The sequence below is a fragment of the Hypomesus nipponensis genome, chromosome 3 (genome assembly GCF_054491055.1).
Source record: "Hypomesus nipponensis isolate SF chromosome 3, ASM5449105v1, whole genome shotgun sequence".
Lineage (NCBI taxonomy): Eukaryota > Metazoa > Chordata > Actinopteri > Osmeriformes > Osmeridae > Hypomesus > Hypomesus nipponensis.
In genome coordinates this window covers 17,037,444-17,049,492 of record NC_140363.1, presented here as the reverse complement: position 1 = coordinate 17,049,492, position 12,049 = coordinate 17,037,444, and the positions used below count along the sequence as shown (strand labels likewise).

Genomic DNA, 12,049 nt, shown 5'->3' with positions numbered 1-12,049 from the left:
AACTATGTCGTGGAGTGATGCTCTGGCCCTGGGGACACCCAAGAAGTTACACAACTGGTGACACTCTACCCCTCAAGGGGAAGGTCAATTGCGTCGCACGGGGTAACAGAACATCGGAAGCCTTTTTGAATTGTTGCCTGCCATTATGAGGAGACAGTGTGGTGCTGGGTGCTTGTCCCCTTTCACCCCAGTGCACTCAGGGGTAAATACACTAATTTACCCCCATCAGGAAGAATTGAAAAGCGAATCACTTTGAAACCCTGGGGTGGGAGACTGATCAAAAGCTTTCTGTACTTGTCTGTTGGAAATGTGTTGTGCCAGCCCCACAGAGGAAGGAGAAGGGATGGTTTCATGGGTTTCATAGAGATGAGTGGAGAATTGGACCTCTGTATTTGTTAGCGTTATGATTTGAGTGTCAGGAAACTAGTTTGAGACATCCAGATGATCCAATTTAGCTCAAGCGTTTCGATTTGGGGGGTGTGGTGTATGCAGAATTGTGCTGGGTAATAGGAAGGGGCAGCCGTGATTGACGTGTCGATATGTTTGCTTTGGCAGGATGGACCAAGTTTGCTCGGCTTACTCGAGCTTTAACCAACAACCGCAATACTCTGCAGCAGCTCACCCCCATGAGCAAGCCCGAGGTCACTCACAAACACTCACGTCTGGCAGAGGTAAGTGGTCTGTCACGTAAACATACACACACACACACACACACACTCTCACACGCACTTTTGCCAACACTTAACACCTACCACAAAAATGCTAGATAACCAAATTTAAGCACTTTAGGCACAAACGCTGAACCCTAACAGCCTTACCTGCCGTGTCGATGCTGTATCGCTGAGACATGAACATCTATGGAACACACATGGGCGCTTTCACGTACACACACACACACAATGAAGTTCCATGGAAGGCTGCAGTCGACACAGCGAGTGGTGCGTTCCATCCTGGGAACGATGCGCTCTTGAGCTGCGGGTGTCATTAATATTTCATGCCTGGTAGAGAGACAGAGGCAGGGTTCCTTGGGCACTCACACAGACTATGTTTGCTGGAGATCCAGAAAACAGCTTCAGGGATGGTCTTTTAGTTTAGCCCCATCTCAAAGACAATAACTGGCCTTTGCTTCATCCGCGGTAGCCATGGGAGTTTAGTACAGTCTTCTCTGCAAACTTAAATGTCACAGGTTTTCTTTAGAATCAATATCTATATTTAGATCACCCTGAACAAGACTAATGTTGCGATTGTCGTCAGGTAGGTGTTTTTTTCCGTTCTGGTCGCACACACACACACAAATACATACACACACACACTCAGAGGCCTGTCAAAAATGGGAAAGGATGAGTTTTACCAATATCCATTCCAATTTCACAGCCCAGCACCAGATATCTTGGGGTTCATATTATATCTCCGGAACGTTCAATTGATTACGCAGGTGATCCATCTGCTCCGTGTCCTGAAAAGCGCAGCTGACGTGCTCTATTGAATACGCAGACCGTCAGACATGCTGCCATCCCTGCTCGAGTGCCTCTGTGCTCCTAATTGATGTTCTCAGTATTTGTGCTGTGCCATCGTCTTGACCAGGGCCTCAATGATTGGCAGATCTGATCATGTGAATTAGATGAGAAACCCAGCAGCTGTTATGAATCTTTGTGTTCTCCTTCTATAAAATAGATTCCAGCCGTTCCTTTACTGTGACGCATTACTTGAAGCATATCCATTCCTCCCTATTTAGTGCAGGCATGGAAAGAACATAAAATAAACTACAACGGAGGGGTTTTCAGTGACAGTGAATGTTTGCTTTTGGTCTCTCTCTCTCTCCTCCACATCTAACCCACTCTCTTTCCCTCCTCCCTGCGTCTAGGTTTTACAGCTGGGGTCTGACATCCTTCCTCAGTATAAGCAGGAGGCACCCAAAACCCCTCCCCACATCATCCTCCACTACTGCACCTTCAAGACCACCTGGGACTGGGTCATCCTCGTCCTCACCTTCTACACCGCCATCATGGTGCCCTACAACGTCTCCTTCAAGACCAAGCAGAACAACATTGTCTGGCTGGTGCTGGACAGCGTGGTGGATGTCATCTTCTTGGTGGACATCGTCCTGAACTTCCACACCACCTTTGTGGGTCCGGGGGGCGAGGTAATCTCTGACCCCAAACTCATCCGGATGAACTACCTGAAGACCTGGTTCGTCATCGACCTGCTGTCCTGTCTGCCCTACGACATCATCAACGCCTTTGAGAACGTGGATGAGGTACGACAGGGTGGCTTCTAGTCAGGTTTGCTTGCAGATTTGCTCGTTGGCTATGCACTGTGGAAAGGGACGCTTTAGGGTTGAGATGCCTACAAGTCCAGTCTGAACACCCACAGACTCAGGCTAGTTAGACAGTCCATCGGAATATTGATTGTCTATAAGGCCTGTAATTGAGGCACATAGAAAGTAATTTTATGCATGACTGGACCCTGAATCAGTTGGACCTCAAACTAAAGGAGATTGCTTACAAAAGTGTCCACACCTTCTAATTTCCAACCAGATATTCTGAAACCAACCAAATCTTGAGGCTGCATGAGTTAGGCTCCTGCTGGTAGTTGAAGTTTGTTTGGAGGAGTAAATCACTGGTGGTGTTGGTGACTCGTGAAGAGGAAATGATTGGCCCTTTGTTGAGTGTTAGTCCTGGCCAGTGTGCTCCTCAGGTCTCAGCAGGGCTGTAATAGTTTCACCGGACCCTGCTGGGATCTGGCTGTGCGGTCCACCCTGTATTCGAGGAAGAGAGGGATGAGCAACAGCGAACGACACATAGGAAATGAATGCAATTCCCATCCACTTCTCAGTCCAAACAGTTCTGTCCATTCTGTCATTTCCTCTCACCAAAAGGGGTGGATTTGTGCTTCACTTTTGTAGAAAGTTGATGTGTGATACCGGAGAAGGAGTCGCCAGGGTCTCACCTTGGCAGGGATTCGTAAGGCCAAAGACAAACAGTTTGTTTTGGTTTCCAAACACAAAATGTTGGGATGAAGGAACACACAGATGTTTCATACACTAACCAGGAGTGAGAGGTTCAAACGTCATGTTGGTGAAATGCTGCTCTGTAATCCTGCAGTCCCGGGTGTGGCTGCTTTAGGAGGCTCTCGAGGGAGAGATGAGGGAGGATTGAGAAAGGAAGGAGAGAGGAGGTAGGGAGGATTGAGAGAGGAAGGAGAAAGGAGGGAGGGAGGATTGAAAAAGGAGGAGAGCGGAAGGAGGAAGGATTGAGAGAGGAAGGAGAGAGGAGGGAGGGAGGATTGAGAGAGGAAGGAGAGAGGAGGGAGGAATGATTGAGAGAGGAAGGAGAGACGAGGGAGGGAGGATTTAGAGAGGAAGGAGAGCGGAAGGAGGGAGGATTGAGAGAGGAAGGAGAGAGGAGGGAGGGAGGATTGAGGGAGGAAGGAGAGAGGAAGGAGGGAGGATTGAGGGAGGAAGGAGAGAGGAGGGAGAGAGGAAGGAGAGAGGAGGGAGGGAGGATTGAGAGAGGAGGGAGGGAGGATTGAGAGAAGAAGGAGAGAGGAGGGAGAGAGGAAGGAGAGAGGAGGGAGGGAGGATTGAGAGAGGAGGGAGGGAGGATTGAGAGAAGAAGGAGAGAGGAGGGAGAGAGGAAGGAGAGAGGAGGGAGGGAGGATTGAGAGAGGAGGGAGGGAGGATTGAGAGAAGAAGGAGAGAGGAGGGAGGGAGGATTGAGAGAAGAAGGAGAGAGGAGGGAGGGAGGATTGAGATAGGAGGGAGGGAGGATTGAGAGAGGAAGGAGAGAGGAGGGAGGATTGAGGGAGGAGGACCTGGCAGACCTGTTCCTGGCATGGAGGGTCCTGGAAGTACACATGGGTGCTCCTGTCTGCGGGGTGCCACAGCAGAACAGCCCTGGCTAATCCAGCATGACCTTTTAGTGCGGTATGAGCGTGGCACCGAACGACAGAACAACACTCCTGTGGGAGTCACTCTGCTGTGTGGTGGGAGTTTGGCTTAGCATTAACACCCAGGCTGGCGGGGGAAGGAAGGAGGGAGGGAGGGAAGGGAGGATAGGGGGAAGGAGAAATAATCGATGGGCCTGAGGGTGAAACGTGTCTCCTGGTCAGTGGGTTAGTCCATCACGTTGCTTTTCTTTGTTCAGTGACTTCAGTCGTCGACATGGAGTTCACTGTTCACCATGTGGTCTGTGTTGACCCTTCAAATGCCATTTGTCTTGAGACATGTGGTATGTTTAAATTAAATTAAGTACTCTGTTTTTCTTTTGGAGTTTAGTCCATTAACTTTTCACACCTTCTTGTTGCATGTTGCTGCGACAGAAGTTAGCCAGTACATTGCTGTCTCTCTCCCGCCTCCCTCTCCTTTCACACTTTGCTGTACCAGCACATTATTGAACAATGCAGGGCTTTGATAAACAGGTGCTTACAAGCGATGATTCCATGTGTCATTTTTTTATAACTCAAGCTCGTTTTATCTGCGAGCGTCCACTGTGTGGATAGCTAAATGAGGGTCATTTACATACTAGCATAGAACTGGAGTCTCTGGGGGGGCCTTTGATGCTGCAGTGAAAGAGAGAGAGACAGAAAGAGGTGCAGAAAGAAACAGAGTGAGGTACAGAGAGAGGAGAGAGCAAGTGTGAGAGAAGCAGAGAAAAAGAAAACAAATATGGAAAGAAATGAAAACGGATAAAGGGAGTCAAAGACAAGCCAAATAGAAGATGGTGTGTAGAGGAGGGGTGGTTCAAAGTGTCCATGACCATCCATACCTTCTCATTTTATAAGAGAGGAAGATGTGGAGGGGGGGAGAGAGAGAGAGAGAGAGAGAGAGAGAGAGAGAGAGAGAGGGAGAGGGAGAGGGGGAGGGGGAGGGGGAGGGGGAGGGGGAGGGGGAGGGGGAGGGGGAGGGGGAGGGGGACGGTGGAGTGGGGGTTCACAATGTCAAATAAAATATGTCCTGCATTGACTTATTTTATATAATAGTAGTGCTTCAACCATTAGGTAAGATTGCTGTATTCAATCTGCTTTAATGCAGTACTTGCATCAGAGTTGAGACTGAGCATAAAGTAACATCTCTGGTGTGGTCTGATGGGAAACCCATCTCACTCTCCACCCCTGCCTCTCTCTCTCTCTCTCTCTCTCTCTCTCTCTCTCTCTCTCTCGACTATTAGCAGAATCTTTTTGTTTGTTTTCTCCTTCTCAGCCAATTTCTTTTTAACTCCTCGTTTTGGAAAGTAATGTTTGTGAGGAGATCCATTAGAACGGCAGAACACTGGCCACGAACATGAGAGCAGATCAGACACACAGCACCACAGTCCTCCAGGGCGACAGCTGGGTGTGTGCGCACTGAGACAAAGACATGATGACTTTAGCAACAATCATTCTCATTTTCGAATCATTTAAACTATCTTGACACTTAGGTTCAGCCATGACTGGCTGATAACATTTGAACCAATCAGTGACGCTGGTTTTCTCTCGGTCACTCAGGGCATCAGCAGCCTGTTCAGCTCCCTGAAGGTGGTCCGTCTGCTGCGACTGGGCCGCGTGGCCCGCAAGCTGGACCACTACCTGGAGTATGGAGCGGCCGTTCTGGTCCTGCTGGTGTGCGTGTTCGGACTGGTGGCCCACTGGCTTGCCTGCATATGGTACAGCATCGGAGACTACGAGGTCATCGACGAGGCCACCAACACCATCAAGATGGACAGCTGGCTCTACCAATTGGCTCTCAGCATCGGGTCACCCTACCGGTTCAACGCCAGCGGTTCCGGCCAATGGGAGGGCGGCCCTGGCAAAGACTCGCTGTACATCACCTCGCTGTACTTCACCATGACCAGCCTGACCACCATCGGCTTCGGGAACATCGCCCCCACCACCGACGGAGAGAAGATCTTCTCTGTTGCCATGATGATGGTGGGCTGTGAGTATCCTCGCCGTGTCACTGCCAGGTTGTGTTGGGTTCAGCATCGTTTGCGCCAGACTGACAGCACTGTGTCTGACTGCGGTCCGGTGGCCCTGATGGCTGCTGTGGAGATGAGAGGAGCCAGGTGAACAGGGCCTAACCCAGACAGGGCTGCGATCTCAGACTTTCAGGAACCTTCTCCCATCGGTCTGGATAAGGCTGTTCTGTCCTCCTCCCTCTGCTCCCTCTGCTCTCTCTCTCTCTCTCTCTCTCTGCTCTCTCTCTCTCTCTGCTCTCTCTCTCTCTCTGCTCTCTCTCTGTCTCTCTCTCTCTCTCTGCTCTCTCTCTCTCTCTCCCTCTCTCTCTGTCTCTCTGTCTCTCTGTCTGTCTCTCTGTCTGTCTCTCTGTCTGTCTCTCTCTTCTCTCTCTCTCTCTCTCTCTCTCTCTCTCTCTCTCTCTCTCTCTGCTCTCTCTCTCTCTCCCTCTCTCTCTGTCTCTCTGTCTGTCTTTCTTTCTCTCTCTCTCTCTCTCTCTCTCTCTCTCTCTCTCTCTCTCTCTCTCTCTCTCTCTCTCTCTCTCTCTCCTGGTCTCTCTCCCACATCCCTCTCCGCCCTGTCAGAAATCAACATTAGATTAATGGGCCACTTAACTCTATTGGAGGCTTACAGGAGGGGAGAGGGAGAGCGCTGCACATGTTCTTAGCCCATGCACATGAAGGTGCACACAACAGATGAAGACACACACACATTAACACATTAACACACACACACACTTACTCTACAGTAAGTGTTAACATTCACAGAATATGCATTTCACTGTATAATTGATTTCATTTCATGTGTTCAACCATGTGTCTGTAAATCCATAGGCACTTAGAAACACAGATTGGCCATTACTGTTGTCATTTTGCTGTACACACCTATACAACAATGCACATTCAACCAAATCACAAACGAAAGACTCCACTGCCGACATACAGCTGCAAGATGCAGTAAGGTATTCCTCTAATGTCTTGCAGAGAAGGCCGAGGTGAGAGGGTTATATAATCAGATACGTGGAGTGCAGAGGAGGCTGTAGTGGGTGTGTGAGGGTGGTCTGGTTTGCTGGGAGTCCACAGCAGCCCTGACGTAGGGGGGGGGGGGGGGGGGGGGCGACCAGGGACCCAAGGAGCAGTCGGCTTGATCCCGTTCGCAAGGAATCATGGGAATTACCTGAGCTCAGCTCGTTCTCGGGCTGGGCATGTGGGTGGTGAGGCGTGAGGATGGACAGGCTCTGCCCCGAGGTCCCTGGCTTGATGCCTGCGCCTTTAAAACAGGAGAGACTTGTGCGCAGCGAGAGAGCGAGGGAGCGAGAGGGGAGATGGAGAGGGGAAAGAAGTAGAGAGCATATATATATATCTGGACAACGTTGGGGAGGGGGGTGGTTGTGGTGTTGGGGGAACTGCTCCAGCCCAGATTTGATTTGATTAAAAAGAGTTGACGTAAAAATGTATTGAAAACCATTTATGCGTGGAATTGCATAACGAGCAGCCTTCCACTGACTAGCTGAGAACCGTTTCGGCAGCTCCCGTTTCTAGGATGTAACTGGACGTCGGGTTTCACCCAATCAGCTCCAAGTTGCGTCTTCTGACCTCCCATGTTCCACCCACGTGTCCGTGGTCATGTTGCCCAGAGACGCTGCCCGCAGCCAGGCTGAGGGGAGGAGAAGATGGGGAAGGAGGAGCGCGGCATGGCTGGAGGAGAAGCAGCTAAGAGAGTCTCCCTCCCTCAGGCTTCCGAGCCGAGATGCCCTGATTAATTTCGAATGAAAGAGCTGGAGAGGGAGAGAGGGACAGGGTTTAAGGAGCAGAAAGAAAGAGAAGGGAGAACAAGACACACACACACACACACAGAGAGAGAGGAGGTTGAGAAACAAGTGCCAGACAGAAAGAGACAGATACAGAGCGAGAAGGAGAGAGAGGAAGAGAGGGATGGAGACAGAGAGGGAGAGAGAGAAAGAAACTGTGAAAGAAAGATGCACAGAGACAGAGAAGGAGACAGAAAGAGACAGACAAAGAATGAGGGACAAACATAGAGACAGAAAATGTGCAAGAGAGAGAGAGAGACCCACACACACAGAGAGCTCTATTGTGTTTCTTGATACTGTGGTGGTATTGTACAGCTTGGCTCTTTGTGATTCCTCTGGCAGTGACAGAGTGATTAGTCTAATCCATACGGGGCTACGGTGCTTTTCCTTTCTCCACGAGTCCTCGACTGACTCATCAGGGTCAAAGCTAATCCCACATCAAGTGTCCTGATTCAGAGAAGGCTCAACCCAAAACCAGCCCCATCACCCAGGAGGTTGATGCATCTTCTGTCTCTCTCTGTCTCTCTCCATCTCGTCTGGGGAAGGCTGTCGGTGTGCATGTGTCTCTCAGTGTGTGTGTGGTCGGCTAGGTGGGGCACTGTAGAAGAATCTCCAGTCTGTTAAATGTGTCTCTCATCCCAGGCTATTGCAGTATCCTCCAGCTGTTTCAGAATGTCACACGCCTTCTAGAATATTCTGGGTAGAAGCAGAGCTGCATTGGCATGGTGACCAAGTTTTTTTGTTGTTGTTTTTTTTCTGTTTTGCTTGAAGTAGTCGTTTCAGGCGACGGCCGTGATGATTTTTTCTGGCCTCTCCTCTCAAATCACTTGACGCTGATGCGGCACTCTGGGGTCTGCAACTGTTATTATAGGATCACAGGAATGAGGAGAAGGTTCTTTTGTCACTCTGACCTGCTTTGGTTCATGAGTTGACTTGACAAGCAGAGCAAGCAAACCCATCGCGCACGTGTGTGTGTGAACCAAACAGATTTTTCTGTGGCAGAAAAACAGATGGTTTGGGCGATAGTAGTCCTACTCCAGCAACAGCTTGTATTTCCCCTATATATAAACCCCACGTCCTCCCACTCACACAAAGACACACACTCACACACACAAGGACACACACAAGGACACACACTCACACACACAAAGACACACACAAGGACACACACTCACACACAAAAGGACACACAAAGACACACACAAGGACACACACTCACACACACAAAGACACACACTCACACACACAAGGACACACAAAGACACACACAAGGATACACACTCACACACACACAAAGACACACACTCTCACACACAAAGACACACACTCACACACACAAGGACACACAAAGACACACACAAGGATACACACTCACACACACACACAAAGATACACACTCACACACACACAAAGATACACACTCACACACACAAAGACACACACTCACACACACTGTTCCCGCACACGTTCCTAAACCATTCGCGATATTAAAAACGAGTTGAACAGTAAATAATTAATACCAGTTTCAAATTTGCGTTCTTCATGCAAATGACCCTAGGGTTGCTTTTGTAGTGATACCGACACCACTTCCATAATTATCCTCGTTCTAATCATCCTCACGACACTATCTCCCTGACTCATTCATTTGTGAGTCCTATTTTTCATCGACCCGATCTTTCCCCTGTGAAAAGCCAGTAAACGGGCAATCACATTTTTTATTATAATTTTTTAATTTCACTGCTGCAATTTAGGAGGGACTCAAAGCGTGGAGTCTGCAGTTAGAATGGCAGCAGGGATAATTGAATCAAGCAGGTGCCAGACATGATAGATCGGACCTCTTAAGTGTTATTGCAGACATTGGTGAGTCCAGCAGGGCGCTGACCCTCAGTGAAACAGCAGTGATGTATAGAGCCAACCAGGGTTTCCTGCTAAACTTAGAAGTGACATTATTCAAAGAGGGTTTGAATAGAGCCTTTAGTGCTGTCTGGACTGGACTCTTAAAGGGCCATAGTTCTTCCCCCACTGCCCATTCTGTTCCGGTCACATCAAATCAAATGTATTTGTATAGCCCTTTTTACACGCAAGCATGTCACAGAGGGCTTCACATACGCCCATAGAGACGGTTGGTAAGAGAGAGGAGCAAAACACAAGCTTGGTACCTGGACAGAGGAAGGTCAATCAATGTGCTTTGCAAATGTTACTTGATACCAGGACAATACATGGTCGATTAGCCTGCAAAAGCTTGGGCCTAATTATTCAATGTTAACCTGTTTAAGTACTTGTGTGATTAGTGTGTGTGTAGGTGTGTGTTATGGGGGTCTTGGTGTGTGTAAGTGTGTGTTATGGGGGTCTGTTTGTGAGTGTGTGTGTGTGTGTAGTATGTGGGTGTGTGTGTTCATACGTCAGTGATAAGTGTGTGTTTGTGAGGAGGGTGAAGGGTTCTTGTGTTTACCTGGCTAGCCTGTTTTGTCGGAGTGCTCCTCCATGACTTCATTATGTCCCTGCCTGGCCCCATGGGGCCTGTAGACCCCCCCCCCCCCCCCAAGCCCCACCACCACACACTCAGTACACACCACACACACACAGTACAGACCACACACACTCAGTACACACCACACACACACAGTACAGACCACACACACTCAGTACACACCACACACACACAGTACAGACCACACACACTCAGTACACACCACACACACACAGTACAGACCACACACACTCAGTACACACCACACACACACAGTACAGACCACACACACTCAGTACACACCACACACACACAGTACAGACCACACACACACAGTACAGACCACACACACACAGTACAGACCACACACACTCAGTACACACCACACACACACAGTACAGACCACACACACTCAGTACACACCACACACACACAGTACAGACCACACACACTCAGTACACACCACACACACACAGTACAGACCACACACACTCAGTACACACCACACACACTCAGTACACACCACACACACACAGTACACACCACACACACACAGTACACACCACACACACTCAGTACACACCACACACACACAGTACAGACCACACACACACAGAAGCCCCCCCCACAGGGCTTGTTACCTCCAGCCATCACACTGCTTACTGGTGTTGCACCTTCAATGGGTCCCCTAGAGTCCTGACTCCAGCCATCCTCAGCTAACATGCTGTCTTCACGGCTACAGCACACCTTGTGACACTCACACACACCTTGTGACACACACACACACACACACACCTTGTGACACACACCTTCTGACACTGACACACACTTTGTGACACACACACACCTTGTGACACTGACACACACCTAGTGACACACACACACACACCTTGTCTTATTATGTAATTGTGACGGATGACGATACATAATAATTGAAAGAGCGAAAGAGCCGATTTATCGCCTCACGTCACGTTTATAGCCCTGCGCATCTGTATTGATCTTTCCTTTGCGTTATAAACTTCAAAATTAAATCATTGGCTGTGAGAGCTGCACTATAGGCTGATTTTTTATTAAGTGTCCATTAATGGTGTTATAGATTAACAGCGCTTTTCAATTGCGTCAAGTGTTTTTCAGTACAACATCAGTCCTTCAGTTGTGTTTACTGTGAAGAGCACCTGATTTGTCACAGATTCATTTTTCATGACTCAGTAAGGCCTATTATCTTCTTGACATAGCATCAAATTGACTATTAAGTTAACCTAATGAGAAATAAACTGCACAATGGCAGTGCAAAATAATATTATTTACTCAATAAAATGTTAGATTATAGATATAATAGATCTCACTTGGGGGAGGAGTATGACTAATGTTTGCTGTCTTTTCAGCATTTTCAGTAAATTGGTGTTTTGTGATACTCTGCAATAAGGTTTCACAGGATTAAAAATACCTCACAAGGTAGTTTACACAAGGACGGCATAACAACGCATACGCTATTAGCAAGTGGTACTTCAGTCAGTTTCAAGGAGTGAGGATTCAAGACTTTAGACAACATTCTCTGGTTGAACATTCTTACGCAGGCGTGATCTGGAGCCAGACTCAGGCTGAACGACTGTGCTCAAGGTTCAACCCCTGAGCTGTGCTGCCATACTGTTCTGTTGGTGTGTGTGTGTGTGTGTGTGTGTGTATGTGTGTGTGTGAGGGGATGAACATGGAAACGTTGGTCTCGAATGGAAACGTTCTAAAATCCCTCCAACAACCTGGAAACCAAACCTGTGTAATAGTCTAATTTGGGCCTTCTACGTCGGACTATAGCAAGATGATTCAACCTGCCGGGTCTG

At 48.6% G+C, this 12,049-nt stretch overlaps 1 protein-coding gene across 2 annotated transcripts in view; it reads left to right on the top strand.

Moving 5' to 3' along the window:
• kcnh5b (potassium voltage-gated channel, subfamily H (eag-related), member 5b) overlaps positions 1–12,049 on the top strand; it is a 32,196-nt gene that overhangs the window by 4,894 nt on the left and 15,253 nt on the right. For both annotated transcript variants that reach the window (XM_084680544.1, XM_084680537.1), the window contains 3 exons: positions 556–671; positions 1,865–2,257; positions 5,485–5,914. In XM_084680544.1, the coding sequence (XP_084536670.1) occupies positions 556–671; positions 1,865–2,257; positions 5,485–5,914 (939 nt within the window). The remainder of the gene's footprint in view (positions 1–555; positions 672–1,864; positions 2,258–5,484; positions 5,915–12,049) is intronic.